Below are 20,242 nucleotides of genomic sequence, written 5' to 3' on the forward strand. Positions count from 1 at the left end.
TATTGGAGCCATGGCCTCAGCTTCTTACCCTGCAGTTGAGCAGAGTGTAGAGCACATGGTCAGGGGTGGTCTGAGCTCTCCACTGCAACACTTCTGACAGGAACAGGAACTGCAATAAAGCAGAGTGACAATCATGACACTGAACAACTTCTTGGCTTTAAAATCCAGGTCACAGTACCCAGAAGCATTAAACAGGAATTAATTCTCTTGTCGTCACACATTTATAGCAAGGTGCTTCTGCACGGTAGCAGCGGCCTCTCTGGAAGTGAAGCCACTGCTGGGATGATGATATATTGCTGCACATACTTCCAAAGCAATAACACAGTTCTTACTGATCCCTCTGAATTTAAGTGCTATTTAATTCTTTAGCTTCCTCTCTTTTTCTTACTATAAATATGTAAGTACTTCTATAGTTTAGAACTTACTAATTTAATTACTCACATATACTCCCAAAAGTGCTGAATTTCAACTTAATTTTCCAGGATTGAAATAACAAATAAGGTCAGGACCATATATGTAAACAAAATCCTCTGGATTCCACTTGAGCTTGTAAAAATTGTATAATAAAGGGTGATTTCTGGAAGAAGCCCCACCACATTTTTTTCTGTTATCCCATGGAAACTTTTTTCAAAAAATCCATAAAGATGAAATGCAGTGACCTCTCCTCATGTCTATTTCATATTTATGTGTAAAGGAGGTTCTGAAATATTAAATATATCCATTAACTAAAAAGAAGCCATCAACAAATTTTGTAATAATAACAATAATCATCATCATCATCCATCATATCTCTGTACTGCTAAGTGTCCTGATGTCAACTATATGATGTTAATTCTATATATGTATGAAGTTAACTATACGATGTTAAATATAAGCTGTAACAGAAAAGTTTAGCTTACCTTTCTGGCCTGGTCATTATCTTCTATTTGCCCCAAATCTCTACCACTGGCCTGTGCAATTCTTTTTCCAGAGACCAAGTTCCCCACCATCACAGAGGCAGGGCCAATTTCTAGAATAAAGAAGAAATATGCAAAGTGCAATAAAAATACTTTCCCTGTGGATGAAAATTCATGTGATTTCTTTTGCATTACATGATGTTTTCCTCACTGTTGTCCACACAACCAAACCTTGAGCACATGTCTGATGATACAAACTTCGGTTGTGGACCAGAAATGGTTGTTGGAAGATACATAGGATTCATCCTCTCAAAACATATCTCATTTAGCATGGGCTCTCCACAGCCAGAGACTCAGCTTGCCTTGATATGATGAATCTTTGGAAAATTTAGCTCTTACTGTAGGCATATCCATTCAAGTACCTCAAAACAGAGGGACAACATTCCTGTTTCCCTCTTTGGTTCCCTGGGCTAAGTTGCATCTGTATTAGGACTTCTGTAATGCTATAGACATGAAGTGACAGGGATTAGGAAGGCACATGGTGCGTGTGATAAAATATATGCAAGCCCTCTAGAATAAGATCAAGAGTGAAGATAAACAGCTTCAGAAGAAAAGACGTCACAGCTGACACTTCCCCATGAGGTGGATTTCACTGATGTTTTGTTGCTGCCATTAGGGGACAATACCTGTCTCACAAATACCATTTAAGCTCATGTTGGCATTTGTTTTCTGCTTCTCCAGCATGGATTACTGATCAACTGCAATTGATACCAGGCTTTTCTTCTAGTCTACGATGTCCAAGCGATTGTTTGTAATGTAAGTAACCAAACAATGTACAATCAAAAGCACCTACAGACTACTCTGCTTTAAAATTATAAAAGCAATGCCCTCGGGGTATGTCACAACAACACTAAATGGGAGAATGTGATACTGTAAGTTTTGTTTCTGTGCTCCTGGCATTACTTTTACCACAGTAATATTTAATGTATATATAACATATCTGTAACAATCTCCATTGATTCTAATTCAGCAATTATTTTGCGGTGCAGCAATAAGGAAATACCGAAGTGAGCACTGCTGTAAAAGGCCTCATTGCTTCCATTAAGTTAGTGCAAGTCACTGTTAACCTCTGGCATTCCCAGTATCCACAAACTGAGATTATGGTTTTGATTCTGAAACATTTGTCCAAAGGTTTAAGAAAAGCTGATGGTGTAGGCAAACTTGCACTGAGTTCATGATGGATAGTCTCCATATTTGAGATCCAGAGAGCAAACCCAAGGTGTTTCTAATCCCAAGGTGTTTTTCAAAGTGGAAAATAACCAACACTTAGTCTAATGTAGCTGAATTCAAGTCTTAAGCCTGAAGCTACACATCCAGAACTCCTTGAAATTAATCTGAGTACTATAATCTGCAACTGGATTCAAAGGCAAAAAAAATTTGTTAAAATTTGCTTGTACATTGGGCACAAGTAACCAGTGACTGGACTACAGCAGGCCACAGGGGCTTTCTTGGTCTCTTGAGACAGTGCCTTGCTGTATCATCCAACTCTCTTCATGAAGAGGCAGAACTTCTGAAGAATAATCTTAAAACTAGTTAGGGTTTTCCCTCTAATATACCTGCTGTAAGAGTAATATAGAATCTCCCCACTCAGGTGGGGGATTAAACCACTCATTCTTTGGTTTCATTTATTCATGACCAGTTTTTAAGTATTTGCTCTTCCCACACTGTTATTTAGTGTCAACAGTCCTCTTCCTCTCTGTTTCTAGTTTACAAACTCAGCCTTCAAAATAAGCCAGGATTTTATCTTTCTCTGATTTGGTCTCAGTCCACCCTCTTCAAACATAACTGAAAAGGAATTTACAAAGAACTCCAGGTGTGGTCTCAGCAGTGCCTTGTAGAGTGATAAAAATGTCATCTTTATTGAATTAGCATTTTCCCTTGCACTCTCTGTGAAGGTGCTTCTACCTTCTGGCAACACCAGTGATGTCCTTGACACACACGGAGAGTTTCAGAGGAAAGCCAATCAAGCTGATTCTCACCTGCACCAGCAATTACTCGACTTTGCTCCATTCCAGTACCATAAACACACAGCATGAAGTCAGAGTCCCTTTGCCTTCACTCCTCTTACCTGGTTGCTTTTGCCGGGGTTTAGGCAGGTTTGTGACACAGGTGTGGGGACACATCAGCACGTTACAAGGATGCAGAGATCCTTCCAGGAAGAGCTGTTTGGTTTCTGACAGGTGTATCCCTCCCAGCGGCGTCTTGGGAAGTGTGTTTGCTGGGACAAGTGCCAGGCAATAGACTCCCACTTGATGAATACTGTCTATTGCCTAAAAAACCACACAGGAAGTCGATTTTAATGAAAGGCTAATTTTTCATCATTCTAATTCTGTTCTGAATTACTGCATAAAACAGCCCTAATAATGAACTGGCAATGGAAAGACACTTCAGCTATGCCAGTGATAAGGAGGTTCTTTTCACTGGGAACAGGTGGACGGAAATGTTGTTACACTCATTCCAGCAGATAAAGAAGCAACCAAAAACCTGGTGATAAATACACACAAATCTATTAGGAAATGTTACCTTGTTATCCCTCTTAAGCACACATTAGTAGCAGGTATTGTGGAGATTTATTACAAAGATGGGTTGGCAGGCCATGTGAAATTGCTTTTAATTGGTGCACTCCTCAGAGCTAAAGTTCAAAGGATTTCTATCAACTTAATATCCGGTCCATCTTCCTGAGCAAGGCAAAATTTCAAATAACCCCTATACCTAACGATGTATGTAGCTTGTGAATTTTTTTTACTTTTTTTATAAGGTAATAACTGTTTCATTCCCTGATCACAGTGCAAAAGATTTTCAGGCAGGAATGGGAAATATATAAGGGAAAACTATGAAACTGTCCACTTGAAAAAAATCTGTTGGACAAAAGCCTGAAAAAGAAGCATCTTTGAATCTTATAGCAATCATGTTCACTGCCTGACAAGTTAATTAAATTGCATCACTTTCAAGAAAATTGTAGCATACAGTATCTATGTAATTTATTGAGTTAAATATGAATATCATGAATATCCACACACTTAGATTTTAATTCCATACAAATTTGAAGGAGTTATTTTCCTTATAAGGGTAACAAAAATTGCAGCATTAGTGTTAGAAAACCAACTTCAGACACTAACGCAAACTGAGAAACAAATTAAACAGCAGCTCTAATGAGTAGTTAAATGTTCAAAAATATAATTTACTTATCTTGCTTTTTAATTTTAAACTGTGAGAAAAGTGAATTGATATGTGTGCTGCCTTGAAGATACAATCTATACTCTGAGCATCAAATAATCACTTACAGTTATATATGTACTAAAGTGCAGACCAATAAATTACTGATTACTTCTACAGACGAAGCAATGCTTTGCTTTTGGCTTCTGTTTGCTCCATTTCTTATTGATTTGACTCAAAATTTCATAAGAAAGAATAATAAAATGGTGACTCATTTAAAAACATTGGAATTTTAGCAGCAGTAGTTCTCACAGCAGAATTGGAAGACCTTGCTGCTGGTCTACAGACACCACCCGGAAGATCAGCAAGAGTGAAATATTTATGGCAGCCAACATACAATTCTGGCAGAAACCATCATAACCTACTAATCATAACGTTATTTGTAGGTTCTGAAAAGCAGTGATAAATCATGGGATCCTCACCTGACATGAGTTTGAAGGAAAACCATCACAGGGCAAGTAACCACTTTTACTCAAACATTTAACTCCATGGCTCCTACAGCTGGTGAGCGGAAAGCAATACCCAGCTGGGGTGGGATGAGGGGTGTATGCAATGATTCCCCAGTAACTTCTGAACTGTCTCTGAGAGCAACATCTGCTACACAAGGCCACATAAAATATCATGTGTCATTCAAACCCATCACCTTTGAGTTTGGCACATTTCTGAAGCAGGGAATGACTTTGTCACAAGGATGACAACTGGTGAACTGAGTCTTAAAATTTTGAGGGAGAAGAGTACCAGTCAATTTTAATACTGCTGGCATTTATGCCTCTTGATGAGATGGCTTGGTTTTTGAAATGACTCTGTCCAGCCAGAGACAAACAGTATCTGAAATCTCTGTCCCTCTCTTTCATCATGAAAACGGACAAGATATACCCAAACTTGTGCAGAGTCCACAGTGCTGTGTTGTTTGAGCTGAGAAAACCTCTCATTCTGACACAATTCTCTGGGTAAACACTCTCCAGTGCTGCAGTAGATCTCCTGGCTTTACTTAGTCCTGTCAAGTCCTGGCACCGGTAAAATGAACATCCAGCCTGCCAACACAAGAACTACAGCACTGCCTGAAGGGTCAGATCAGTCTGCAGCAGATGAGTATCTAGGATCTATCTGACTGAACTGCTGGGTGATCTGGGATCTTCACCCTTCTACTCTCAAGAAGCTCCATCCCCAGCCTGACCACTCCCTCCCAACCATCCTTCTGCTAAAGCCCACAGTCCAGCACAGACCCATAGGTAGAGTAGCTCTACCATCCTTCAGCTCCCTGCCAAGGGGCAGAATGGGTCAGGAGAGTCAGAATATGTGCTAACCACTGGAAAAAAGGGTTCTGCAAATCAAGACAGCTCAACTGCAGGGAAGAGACAGCAAGGTGCAGCAGAAGCAGCAGGGCAGGGCTGGCACAGGGTAGCCCTCACAGGGTGTCAGACAACTCACAAACAGCCTTAGAATCAAGCAGCAATTTGATAGCGTTTGTTATCATGGACTTCACTGAGAGTCATGACACAGACTGTTATGTTGTGCCTCACTAGCAGATGATTCAGATACAGCTGGTTACCACTTCCTGACATCTGTCATTAAAACTCTGATTGGGAAGAGGCACAAAACATCCCACTTGTTCCTGGCTTCTGTCCTTCATCTCTGCTTTCAGCTGTGGTGGAAACAGAAACTTCTTGTTCACATAGCGGTGCATGCCAGAGTTGCAGGCTTCACATGTGGGTGATGAAAGCAGCCACACATGTGTGTACTTTGATACATGGCCTACTATTCTCAGACACTGCTGGGACTTGATCAGACTCAGAATAACGCAGCTGACTCCTGGCAGGAGTATTGGGACACAGGATTCCTGCAGTTTTCAGTACAGAATTCTACTGGCTACGACTGTGTAAGATATTAGTTCTGTAAAAGTCACAAAGATGCTCAGCTGACTAAACAGGACACGTGCTAAGTCCAGAGTTTCAACCTTTTTAGGAGCCTGCTACTTGACAAAAATAATCGAAGCATGGGAAACCCAAAGCTTTTTCTTCTACAATAGTTGCCCTAGGTGCTACTAGGTGTTTCAAAGGCTTTCTGTGCGATGGACAAGCTAGAGGTTCTATCTTTTCTTGGTACTGATTTAGATCTACTGTGAATATGAGATGCCTCTAACTGTACGAAATGTAGCTGTCTTTTGAATCAAGAGAGCAGATAAGCCTGAGATGGATGAAAGTTTATTTGTTCCGTTTTTTGAACAAATAGTACAGTAGATAGATTCCCTTTCTTATTCAGTACAATGCAATAATGAATAAAAACATCTCTGAATTGTGTGGGATCTTTTTCTTTGGCTCTTGGGTAAAGCAAATATATGTTTGCAATACATTTACTGAGAAGAGTCCTTGCAGAAGAACAGAAAGGAAGTTAGGAAAGGGAAGTAGAAGTAACAGGACACCAACTGTAGACAGAGTTGAGACCACTTCACAAGGTAGCAACAGACTTAATCTGACTACATCTCCATTAAATCTATTGCTTTTGAGTGTGAATTGGTTTAACCACAGAGATGGAGGAGATGGAAGATGACCCTGTCTAAAGTATCTAAATTTTTTATGTGCAGACATTAGAGTCGAAAAAAACTGAGTATAGTATTGATATTGCTGTAACTTGGGCTTCCTAATGCTTTGAGAAGATCAGAATGCTTTAGTATACAGTAGCATTCATCTTCTGGTCAAACCATCAGACACCACCACCAAAGTGGGATCATCACAGTGCCCTGCATGATTCACCAAACTGCTGGAATGGGATTCTTTGCAATAGGTATCCCTCTGAGAAGATATCCTCCCTGTAAATACCTAGATCTGAGCTAATCAATCACTTCCCTTCATTTCAGTGGAGGGAAATTGGGATTTTTAGGCTGAGTTTCATCCAGTTTATTTTAGCTATCAACATAATACGCTAGAAACACGTAATTCTCTCCCACCCATTAAAAAATATAAATCTGGGTGAGGCCAACTCTGTATCCATGCTTATAACTGTTTAGTAAGAGACTCTGGTAGCTTTTGACAGTAAGAGTATATAATGCATTCATTCATTCATTCCCCTTTCAAAGTAATGAACATCCCTATAAACCATACTCTCTCATTGCTATTATTTACTTCAATTCATTCCTGTTTTCTTATAGCAGGTGTGTGCAGACCAGATAGGAACTGTCACTCAGAAGAACCTCATTTTGTGCTCATTAAGAGTAAGTGCAACTGAAGATGGATTCACAATTAGTCAAAGACAAATGTCAGTTACCTTAGGGATCTGAAAGATCAATAAAAAGAATATAAAGCAAGAAAAAAATAGCTTCCAAACGTACATACGGAGCATTACCTGGAGAACTCTACTCATCCACTGAAAACTGTCTTCTTCTGTGGAATCTGGCCTTTGCTCAGCAACAATAACTATCCTTTCATCATGTAGCACGCTCACGGAAAACACTGCTATTCTATAGAAGGAGAGAAGAGTGTTTAGTGCCAGGACAGAGGGAAAAACCTGTCTTCTACATTAATCTTCTACAAGTACGATTTCTTTATTTATTAGACTCCTGGTGTGTCAATTACTAATATATTTATGGGGAAAAAGCTACAAGAACAGTTTTGGATAAGTTCTGGAGTAGAAACAGCAGGCTTTGTTCTACAGTCATGTATATACAAGCATGATGTCAGAGCAGGATTGAGAAGTGAACATTCTTGGAATAAGAAAAGCACTAAACTTGGGTCACACCAAGGTTGTTGCTAAGCTGTTATATAACAGCCAGCATAAGCACCTTCCTTGGCCCCAACTTGGAAGAAAGTAATTGCAACATCATTTTGTGAGAGGTCTGACATGCAATGGAGTGTGAGCACATGCTACTGCATGAGGCTCTTCAGAAGTTTTAGATGTCTCCTGCTCAGTTTCAGCACATGAGACAGGTCACACAAAGAACCACTTTCACATTTAAAAACTTCAGTGTGAGGCATATTGGAAATATTCAGCTCACACAGAAAGGGTACTGTTGAGCCAACACCCTCAGAATTAATCAGCTGTTCAACTGGAAATTTCAGTAATCATAGTTTCAAGACCTTGGTATCCAAATTCTGCCTCAACATTGCCTTGGGCTTCCCTCAACTGTCTCCTGGTTCAGGCAATATGAACAGAACTGGAGGGAAACCACAGTGCAGATCAGGCACTGCTTTCTGAAAGCACCTGGATCATTTACACTCCGTCTAAGCAAAATAAAGATTTCTACATAAGATAAGAAAAGAAAGAATCAAACCTCCCCCTGTAGACAAATTTCATGGGTTCCACGGCCAGTGCTGTTGCTACAATGTCATCAGCATTATGTCTTCTTCCACTGACAACCATCAAACCATCCATTTTGCCAATAACAAAGACAAGTCCACCTGGTCCTATAAAGCCTAGAAGTCCAGTCCTTATAAAAGGATATTCAGTGATAGGGCCGCCAGAACTGGTCATAGGAAACACCTGCAAAACAGAAACAGGGGTCTTCAGTTCCATACATAGAGATCAGGCTGCAAAGTATTTCAGGCATTTTCTCTCAGATGGCTATTCTGAAAAAAGTAAATAGGTCACTGGTGATGCTCTTTATCCTTCACTGACCATGAAGGGAGTGTCAGGAAACTCCTACACTCGTGTGTACCTAAGCTCCAGCAAATTCAATCCCACTCTGTTTACCATACACATTTTCTGTGACTGTGACTCCGTAAATCATTTATGGCCTTAAAAAAAATATACAAATCAACATCAACAGTATTAAATAAAAACCCATGCTGAGCAGACTGCCAACCTGAAGTGGTGTGTATAGGTTAACTGAGAGCTTAACTCACAAACATTTCAGTAGAGGTTTTTCTCAGTACCTCATGCCCATTTCCAGCACAGTGTAAGAAATAGGCAGGCTAGAAGAGAAGCTATTTTAAGGTACAGCACATTAATGACTCTTCCAGCTGATCACATTTTTATTTAGGGTCAATTAAGTTCTCGGAATACTAGTGATAAAGTCTTCTGTGGCCCACCTGAAAGTGAAAATACAGCCCTATAGAGCACCTCTCTAAAGGTCTGAACACCAGACATGCGTGACTTCCATGGATAGATTCCTATGGGTTTTTCTATCCTAATTAGTACAGTGTTATCCTTTTGGCATGTGAGCTACTCTGAACTGCTTTCTGACACAACCACACTTTCCTGCAGTCATTTCTTTAAACTTTAATAGTCTAAAGGCAAAAAGACAATTGCAATTAGAAGGCCATGGCTAATCATGTTCTTGAAGGCTCATCTAAAAAGTAAGGTCAATTCTGGCAAATTCTGCTGCCAGATGCCCATGGGTGACTCTTACTGAACAGATTTAATGCTTATACATCCTTGGCCATAATTCATTTCAGCAACACAAACCTCTTTGACTCTCTAATACCTGCAACATGAATTACACAGTAAAACAGAATAGAGATCCACTTGGAGAGGACTCTTAAGAACATGCTTAACTTTAAAATTGAGTGGTCCTGCTCACTCAATGGCAGTTTATTTGCTTAGCATAAAGTATGTCTATATCAGTCTAAATAGGCTGTTAAACAGCTGACAGTTATGAATTATGAATGATATCACAATCAGAGCAAGTACTTGTGAGTACCTTTCTACCCTGAAGTGTGTAAAATCCAGGACTATCACTCACACTGGGTATTGCCAATTGTACTTGCAGCACAAAAACCAACTATCAACAAATTTCCGATCACAATTGCATAGTAGGATTCCTGACTTCAACAGCAGGATGTAGAATCAAAACCATTTGTCTGCATTAATTATATAATGTGCAGGGTTTACAACATTCAGCTCTGCATTTTGCAGAAGATATTAGTCACATTAGTCTATTAAAAGTGGTAATAACAGAAAATTTGTTAAGGGAAACCTAAATGTATCTGTGTTAATTTTTGCCTTAAATATTAAATGAGAAAAGGATTGTAGCTTAAAAAGCAATTTTTTTTTACTTTTTCTCTAATTTGTTCAGCCTTTTGCACTGTCTTCAGCAGAAGTTAATGATAACAAGTGAGCAGGTACTACAGAGCTATCAGTACAGCTGTGTGCATTGGAGTCAGGAAACAGATTCCACAAAGCCAAAAGGCTTTCACCTAAGGCAATTCAAACAAAAGCAGGTGGAGACTCATCAGGAAAAGGTTTCTTTGCTCTTCAGATACCTCTCTTGAAGACTACATCTGTCAGGATTCTGTATAAATACAAGCCTTAATGTTGGAAGTGCTGTGGAAACGTTGAAAATTGCTTTCTAGAGATACCCAGCAGCTTTCTTAGTGTTTGCCATAATCAAATTCTGCACATAAACTTGTACAATATTACCTTTTGAACTTGGTCTTTCTTATTCCTTTCCTTCTGATTTTTTCAGCTCCTGGTATCTTATTTGAAAATTAAAGTTAAAACTCTTCAGAGCCAAAACTAAACTCCCATAAAGATCTACTACTGCACTTAATGAAATGGGCTTCAGTGCAATTATCTGGCTGGAATACAGGTCCCAAGCCACAAGCACCATTGATTAATATTGCTATTCTTATATTGTTACTATCAATATTTTATGACAAATATTGCCTTGAAACAGAAAAGGTTCAAAAGGAAGGAATTTGTATAGCACTTTTTGGTCAACTTACCTCAAAAGTATTTTTGGTCATGCCCGAGAGTCCATAATATGATGTACCCGTTGCAATAGCACATACACAAAGTTCTCCTATTTCATCTGTTTTACAGAGCTGAGGAATTCCATCTGGCTTCACTGAACACATTATAGCTAGAGGGAGAAGAAAGGAATTCAAAAATATTATAAAATGAACCACAGAATAACATAAATGCTGTCGGAAAGACATCATGGTGGAGCTGACATAAACAAATTAATTACATGTAGGCTAATGTCTAACAATCAGTTTCTTGAACATTACGGTGTTCAACATTACAAGTGGTTTTATATTATAAATAATATCTATATAAAGAATGCAAGGACCTTTATGTAAACTCAGTCCTTACATTGATAACAATACCTATTTGCTTTGCTCTCTGAAACTGCAGCTCATCTGTAATATTGCTGTGAAATGTGATTGTGTTCCCAGCTTTGCATACTGAAAACCAGATTTGCCTCAGTCAGTGCAAAATGAAATACCCTAATGGAGCCCTTGATAATTACTACACAGCCAGGGAGGCAGGCAACCACGAAATCCACCTCTCAGAAAGTAGCAACTAATGCCATATGAAAGATCAAGATATTCCAGCAGACTAATATGGTTGTCTTACAGAGAATTTATCAGAGCTCAGACTCCCTCTGTCTGGTCTTACAGGCCTGCAGAGACTGCAGAAGCTAAACAGGAGGGATTAGAAAGCACTGGTCTGAGAAAGAAGCACTATTTCATGTCAACCATTTGAGCAAGAATCAGGAATGCTGCTTTAGCTATAATCTGCGGAGTTGGAGTACAGCATTGGTAGATTTTGTAGTTGCAAAGAGGATATGATGATCAAGGGAAAGCAGAAAGGAATCAACACATCTTTTAAGTACAAGTGTACAGAATCTTTAATGACCTTTCTCTCAGAGGATAAACAAGAACACGCATTTTCATTAAAACTATCAGAACATAATATGAAGTGCAAGATGGCACATCTATTATAATATCTTGTATGATAACTATTAAACAACAACCAATCGTATCTTCCTTTATTTTAAGTTGTTCAACTGAAATTTTATAAGGTGCATCATTAAGTTTTATTGCTTTGGTCCATAACAAGCATTCTCTTATGAAAAACTACAGTATATAGCCTTTTCTAGTATCCACAGCATCTCATTTAAATGTAGCTCTTATGAAAACAGTAATCTTCCTCTTCTGAAGCACTGGTTTCAGTTTGAATTTATCAACGTGAACTTTTCAGTCATACTCCCTCTATATAATAACTGGGTGATAGCACAAGACCTTGGGAAAAACATTCTGCAAGCTTTCAGACAGCAATTTTGTTGATCCTTAGCACAGGCTATGAAAACTTTCCCTACTGAAATCTTTTGTCTTGGTTGGACTTTGGATATTTATAGCCACAGTACTTTAACTTCCTTATTTTCTCTACCAACATCTCGCAGCTAAGGAACAGATGTTCTGATGTGGTGGCAGGTTGTTTAATACATGCTGCTAATGCAAGCATAGACAGACACTGAGGTAAATGCAGACAAGAAATCTTGGGATTTCCAAACCATGAAGTTTTGTAAGGTAATGCTTTTCGACTGAAATGTTTTCAAGGAGCTTGTAGTCCCAAAGTTTGTAGTCTGGCAACAAAGTACGCTCACCTGTGACTTTCTACTGCCAATTACTTAAATTGATGACACATAATCAGTTTCAAAGGAAGTTTCTCACCTCCTGGCATCACTAAGCCAACATCCTGGACAGTCAGGACGGACAGCTTTTCTTCAGAGTCCACTCGAATCACACCGTAAGTGAGACCATGCATGGACAGAACTCCTCTTCCCGGCGGCTGGTTGCTGTCATCTGTTGGCCTACAAACATGAGTTAGAGCATCAGTGCACCATCAGGCAGGTGTAAACATTTACTTGTGCTTAATGGACTACTATTGCAAATACTCCTCTGTTTCAGAGTTTGAAATTTCACCTTCTTTTCCCCTGCTATTAGGCCCAATAAAATCCTGGTTTTCCGTCATTTCTAAGTAATTACATCTGTTCTCTCTCTCATTCAGTACCCACCCACATATATGGGGCTGCTGAGATGCAAGTAACACCTAACATTTACCCAAAACAGCTTGTATTTCATTTTCATTTTTTATAAAGATTGCTTTACCATCCAAGTAAAGACCTTTTACCTCATTTTTGAAAGACTGAAAGATGGTGGAGACAATGTGTAAGGAAACTGCACTACACATATTTGGAACTGATCAGTAAATAACTTGATAAATTCTACCTGTTATCTATTTTGAGGCAACCTGGCATAGATTTACTGTCAAGTATCTGGAGAAGAGACAAGGACTTTACCATCTTCATTTTAGTGCATATAATTGAATTCTTCCTATTCTAATTTACCACATGAATATTAAAACAAATTATGCCTTCATCAGTCATGGTCAAAATGTTGTGGATGCAGCTTCTTGGTAACGCCTCAGTTTGCTCGGATTCATTGTCTATGTGCTGTAAAATTCCACAGCATAAACACAAGATGCCTGTCAGCTTGTTTCAGTATAAAACCACCTGCTGCACCAGTGGATACAATTATACCTATGGAGAGTGGGGCTTGAGTAAACCAGTGTTGACATACGCAAGTTACCAAGTCAGGGGAATGTCAGAGCTTTTCATGTCCGGAAGGACTCGCGCACTGTCCTGCATTTTAAAATGCAAAACTGGAAGGTGACGTGGTGCTGATTTGGGTTCAGATAATGCATCCATGAAGAGCAGACTCCAGCTCTTTTCAGGATGGATAAAATAGCTAATATTTAATTCACAGTTCTGCATTTTTCCCAAATACTCCATCACAACACAACTATTTTTTAACAGATAATGTCCTTTGATACGACATTTCTCCTCTGCTGTGCTTAAAATACTAGATGGGCCTAAGCCAGTCCTGCTCACGTAAGCCTTGCCCTGATGGGCTCCATAAATTTCAATTAATAGGTTTTATGAGACATATTTCTCAAGTGACATTGTCAACAAAGAAGGATGTGAGCACGCTTGAAAATGCATTAGAGCATAACAAATGGCTCTAGTAAACAAGCACCTATGATAAATAACACTCCCATCATGTAAAAGGAACTTTCAGTGACATTATTGATCAACTTTCTCTCACACCTGCTCCCCAAAACACACATTTTGTGCTTATGAGAAGAAAGGTCTCCTGCAGGCACACACAGCTTCTCACAGACTTCCAGAAGTAGAGGGCATCTGGACTTTCATCACATCCATTTTCCTGCACTACTTATCACACAAAGCATTTTGAGAGCAGCTCCTACTACCATTTACAGATACAATCTATTTGACCACTGCTTTTTGCCAGCCATTTAAACAGGAAAAAAAACCTGTCCTTAAACTTTTGCATTCCCTTAAGCAAGTGGGTTCAGACTAACATGCAATAAACCAAAGGGGAATAACATGAATTATTTGCATGACACGTCCCTTTGAATATTAGGCTTTGTGATTCAGCTCTAAGGCTGAAGTACCTCGAGTCTATTACTGTCTTTCTCTAAACTGTAAGGGTATTTCAACTGAGAACGGGTTTTGTTATTCTTCCTCGTAGGAAGTTCAGTAAAAATACACCATAGATTCTGAAAGCCAGAACATTAACAGGGAGCTCTCTGGATCTCTGCTCTGCAGGGAATCATTTTAATGCATACTTCAGTGGTAAATTTTTGGAGCTTGTATGATAATGTCTTTACTGTCAGTGGAGATGGCTTGAACGAAATGAAAAATGCTACATCTCCCAAGTTCATCTAGCATTATCCTACCATTAAATAGACTTCAAAAAAAGAAAGGAGATATGTGTTCAGTAACATACACTGCAGTAAGAACTGCTCAGTAATTACACAGCAACGCACTGAAGATAAAAATGCCTTCTTTTTATTTCGAATTATCCACAATGTTATGTGCTAATAATTTTTTTTGTAAGCTCTCAATGCTAGTTAATTCAGAAATGAATTTTTAGCGCTTCAGAGGGCTACAGGCTTACATCTAGAAAGGGCACACCACCCACACCATTATGAAGTCCTCCCACTTTATAACCTGTGATTTGGGCCAAATTTTCCAGGGCTAGCCCAGGAAATTCAAAACCTGCTCAGTGCTCAGCACAAGCGATGTCTGCTGCTCATTCACTTCCTCCCTGAACTTAAAAGCAAGAGCTTGTTCCAAGAGAGCAAAGGCCTGCACAGCCTATGGCAGGGAAACTCATCTAAGAGAAAGACACTTGGTACTTCTTGGTATAAAGCTGAGAACAGGCTGATGCAGCTGAATGAAGGGCTCTCTGAAGTCCTGTAGTTCACACAAAGACAACTAACCTGAACAGGGTAAGTCTCTGATGGATTGCTTTCAGATGTTTTAAACTAATAATGAAGTGGCTGAAAGTCAACCACATTCTTGGCCTCATCCCCTTCTTCCTGTAATGTTCTGTTGGAAAGCTAATTGAAAATCTAGTTAAATTTCACTTGGACAGCGTATTTAAGAATTTGTGGCAGGAAGTATTTTACTTAATGCTATTTTAGTGCTTTACACATTTATACTGCATGTTCTAACATGTGAAACAATTACAATTGGCTGCAGAAGTATGAACTTAAAAACAAAGTGCTTACTGTCCAAGGTACAATTTTTGGAGAACTCTGCCAAAACAGACAGGAGTCTGCTGGTTAAGTCTTATGAGAGGCTGAGGGTGCTGGGGTGGCTCAGCCTGGAGAAAAGGAGGCTCAGAGGGAACTTATTGCTCCCTACAACTCCCTAAAAGGAGGGTGTACCCAGGTGCATCTCTTCTCCCAAGAAACAAGTGACAGGGTGAGAGGAAATGGCCTCAAGTTGTGCCAGGGGAGGTTTAGATAGGATATTAGGAAAAAATTCTTCATCCAAAGGGTCATGAAGCATTGGAAGAGGCTGCCCAGGGAAGAGGCTGAGACACCATGCTTGGGTATTTAGAAGAGGTGTGGAAGTGGCACAGGGACACAGTTTAGTGAAGGCTTGGAAGTGCTGGATTAATGTTGAGATTCAATGATCTTAAAGGTCTTCTCCAACCTGAACAACCCTGTCATATATATATTGTATATACATAAGGGTTATATATACATAAGGCTTAACAGGTTTAGTAGCATTCAGCAGTTTTAGTGGAATTTATCTGTTTTATTTCTAGGCACAAATCCTTCAGATTCAAAGAGCATTTCCAGATGATTACTGAGAGTCTATGAATGGTTAAAAAGTGCCTGTCAGCCAAAAACAACCTGCAGAATGTCATAATTCTCTTTAAACAGACTACTTAAGAATATGATTTTCCTTGATGGCAATTCCACTTAATTCTCACATTTTAATTAATTTTACACTTACAGCGGCATTTTTACATTTTTATTTACAGAATTTGCTTTTGCATTTCCATTTATTTAATTTAAAGTTAGATAAAATTACAGCAATGAGAACCATAAAGCATTCTGACGTTAAATCATTACTCTAAAAATTCTTCTTATATGTCTTCCTTGGACATAAACAAATTGCAAACTATACATATCATGTAGAAGTTAAATATGCAGATTCATACTTGAATAATTTTCTCTCTTTTTTTTTTTTTTTTTTTTTTTTTTCAAATTACCACATATACACATTCAGGGGGTCTATTTCCACTGGTATAACACGTACCTTCGAATAGCAACAGTGAGAGCTTCTGGTGAACTAGCACAGGGACAAATGACCTCCTGCCTTAGACCCTTACTTTGGAAGACATTGAGAAATGCATCACAGGAAGAAATGGACCCTGGGGTAAAGAAAAAAAATAACAAAAAATCAGAGGAGAAAAATAATTTGAGTCCTGAAGTGATGCTATTCATGCTGCAAATTTACTATTAATATATAGGCTTTTCAGGAGAAATAATTTTTAAAGGATCCATGTCCACAGGGAAATACATCATAGCTGCTACAACTACATATATGTATGTATATGCAATTGTACATATGCATACAGGGAATAAAGACTAAATTTTGAACATGATGTCTTTTCATTATGCTTACATAGAAAAGCCATTACTGCTAGATTTACAGTACCAATTTCATTCCAGTGTTCTTTTTTAGGATGAGGGAAATTAAAGATTTATTCAGAAATTCCAACCAAACTACTAAACTACTACAAACAAGTAGAACACCTGTACACGTGTATCTTAAATAATACAGAGAAATAGCTCATGCTGTTAATTGTCATGAAGTAATTCAGATGTGTTTCTCTAGAGTAGCTCAAGTATTCTCCTAAAATTCTGTTACTTCTGCATGTGAGAATCATCATTCAGAGCAAATGTTCTGATCTTTTCTATAGCTTAAGGTCTTCATTGCTTCAACTTTTACAGCTTCAGTCTTTATACATGACTATGATGTTAAAAACACCTGTATTTACTGCAACTTGCATTATATGGAATATCAAGTTTGTTTCAGGATGAGCTAATGAAAAACATATTTTGAAAAAAATCCCAAATTAATTACTGTTTCCATAAATGTCACACAGTTTGTAGTAGACAAACTGTGTATTTTGCAAATATTTTAGCTAAGACAGCTGAAGATTGAAACTTTAAACGCAAGACAGAAGCCCCTTCCTGCTCTCTCCTGAAGTGCAGCAGCAGAGCTTACATGGGTTTGCACCATCAGCCACTATCAGCATCCGCAGCGAGGAGAGGTTGATGTCCCTCTGGTCTCGATGTGCCACCAACGCCCAGTGCATGTCTCTGGACTTCACACAGGCAACTTTTGCTGCAATAACAATGCCAAAATTACTAACACACCATATGAAAGCTAGACAGATGGGATGTGTTATCAATTTGCGCTTTGGATTTTGACTATCAAGCAAACTTTTGTATATTCTTGTTCCTTACCTTTGTATTGACAGACTTTTTGTATCCATGACAGTGGATTCACTTTCATTAAGGAGTATGGAATACTTATAACATGCATCATGTTCATGACACTCTGAAATCAAAAAAATAAAAGGGTTTCAGACAAAAATTGTGGTAACTACTTATATTGTGTTATGGGCAGGGGCATCTGTGCAAATTGCTCTGTGCTTATTTTATTGTCAGTGCTGGCATTCATCTTTTCCTATCTAGCTACCTAGACTAAGATGAAAAAGACACCCATTTTCCAGTGCTTTAATTAAGGATTAATGATTTAGACAAATCAGACCATAACTTTTAAGCAGTACTGAAAAGTTTCTTTCTATTCATACTTAAACTCTAAATACAAAAAAATCTAATAAACCATTGGGTGAAGAATGTCTGCATGTTTGCTCTGTAGGTAAATATTATCCCTAAGCCTGATAAACTGCCATATATATGAACACTGCACTAAAAAGCTCAAGCAGCAAGATATCTGTCTACAGAAATCCATCTCTGGGAGGACTAAAAGCTACCAATAGTAGTGGGGCACAAATTATTTAAAAGCCAGTAGACAAAGAAATTGAAGTCCTAGACTAAGCAGAGATCAATTTATTTTAACAGAAAATAAATGAAGGAGGTTTTAGTCCCTCTCCGGGTGAGCTAATTCCAGTATTTTCAACAAGGTCATGAAAAGTTCCAGGAAGTTTAGAAAAAGCAGCTGAGTGAAACCAATGACAAATCCAAAACTGATCTCTCAGTCTGAGCCCACCAATTGCATCGGTGATCTCTCAGTGTTAAACAAACAGCCTGTAAATGAGCTGCTGCTTTACTTCTGTTACCATTTAGAAATATCTCCTGAGGGCAACACGCCTCCCCTCATAGCAGCTCAGGTTAAATACAGTATTTGTTTTGGATAACCTAGGTCTAAGAAAGGTTAAGTGTCCCAGTGAATTAGTCATTTAAACACTTGGAAACTGCAAAAGATAGTTCTCCTTTCAGTCTGGCATAAGCATAGGTACAGGAAAAGCACTTACAGGCAAGTACTGAAAAAAATGAAGTTCAGAACAAGATCAATAGCAAAGGAAGGCACAGAAAAGCTCTATTAGACACTTGCTTTCAACCAGTGATAAAGATGAGATACTTATGGGTGTTAAGCCTAATTGTTTCTGCTTCAGAACTGTTATTACTGCACTTTGATAGTAAGAACAGTATAACACTGCATGGGAAAAACAGATCACTGGGAATCACAGGGACCCCCAAAATCATGGGAACCCCAAACAATGACCCTTCAACACTTGACATCTGTTCTTAAAATGATCAGTGAATAGTAAACATTTTGTCAGTCACTGATTGCAACAGCACCTTTAGAAGCAATCCTTAAAAATATGTCACTTGTCTCCCATGTCAATTGAGGAAGACATTCCAACATTAAGTAGAAAATTAATGCAATTTAAAGTATTGGGAATGCTTCAATGTTAGCAAAAACATCTGTTGGTGGGAGTTTTGATAGGGGAGCTAGTCAGGAGCAATAGAACTATGCCATTGGATCATATCCCTATAGAAGCAAGTACTAATTTGATTTGTTTCTACTATAAAGTTTGATCTCAAAATCACATATGGGTGAGATAACATGATAAGAATGGGACCACAGTACTTGACATGATACATAAAAATACTCTGACGTCTTTACCATGCTCATTATGGGTAAGTGCACTAGGAGAAGATCACGGGTTTAAAGCACATTTATTTTGTGTTCAAAGCAGAAAAGATTGTATTAGAAGAAACTGTAGGACATCCCAGTTTGCGACAGCAATAAGCATGTTAGGTTAATTTCTTTTCAAATATTCAGAGAGAATAAAAACACATACTTACTGTAAGAATTCCATGCCATAAACCAACATCCTTCTTGAAATCTAGTACATTCACAATTGTTTCAGCTGTCCAATGAAAACAAAGTAGAATTTATTTTTTAGAGCATGGCATTGACCCAAGGCAAACCCACTCAAAGGAAGGAAGCTTCAGTATAACATGACTGATGACCTCAAAGGTTAAGTTTCAAAGTAAATCTCCACTGCGGGATTTATATTGGTTAAGACATTATTTCTACCTCTCCTATAGATATTTTAAACGTGAACATATTTCCTGAAACAAATTAAAAAGAATCATGTTTTTAAACCTAGAAGCCTTTGGCACCGAACTGTGTAAAACATAAGATAGGAGACTGATGAGATATGAATTACAATTCCCACTTGATTTTAAGGATGATGCAAGGGGAGTGCACTCCTTACCTTCTGTGTATCCACATGCCTGGGTCAGAGCTTGGCAGTGTGTCAGCAGTGCAATCCTTGTCACAGTTACCCCAAGCACACTTCCATCTTTACATGTTTTGTACTAAAATGAAATAAGTAGGGAAAGTCAATGTGAAATAATTGCCCTATTTCCATTATTTAATAGCTATGTTTAAAGTGTTTCCTCTGCAGGTGTATGATGGA

General features: G+C 38.5%; 1 protein-coding gene across 5 annotated transcripts in view; it reads right to left on the reverse strand.

Annotated features, from left to right (window-relative positions):
* DIP2C (disco interacting protein 2 homolog C) overlaps positions 1-20,242 on the reverse strand; it is a 317,560-nt gene that overhangs the window by 64,471 nt on the left and 232,847 nt on the right. For all 5 annotated transcript variants that reach the window (XM_082298372.1, XM_082298371.1, XM_082298369.1 and 2 more), the window contains 12 exons: positions 20,039-20,141; positions 19,623-19,687; positions 17,751-17,844; positions 17,509-17,628; positions 16,534-16,648; positions 12,566-12,705; positions 10,832-10,968; positions 8,440-8,648; positions 7,515-7,629; positions 3,025-3,226; positions 900-1,009; positions 29-109 (listed from right to left, as the gene is read on the reverse strand). In XM_082298372.1, coding sequence (XP_082154498.1) covers positions 29-109; positions 900-1,009; positions 3,025-3,226; positions 7,515-7,629; positions 8,440-8,648; positions 10,832-10,968; positions 12,566-12,705; positions 16,534-16,648; positions 17,509-17,628; positions 17,751-17,844; positions 19,623-19,687; positions 20,039-20,141 — 1,491 coding nt within the window. The remainder of the gene's footprint in view (positions 1-28; positions 110-899; positions 1,010-3,024; positions 3,227-7,514; positions 7,630-8,439; positions 8,649-10,831; positions 10,969-12,565; positions 12,706-16,533; positions 16,649-17,508; positions 17,629-17,750; positions 17,845-19,622; positions 19,688-20,038; positions 20,142-20,242) is intronic.

The sequence above is a fragment of the Coloeus monedula genome (genome assembly GCF_965178545.1).
Source record: "Coloeus monedula genome assembly, chromosome: 1".
Taxonomy (NCBI): Eukaryota; Metazoa; Chordata; class Aves; order Passeriformes; family Corvidae; genus Coloeus; species Coloeus monedula.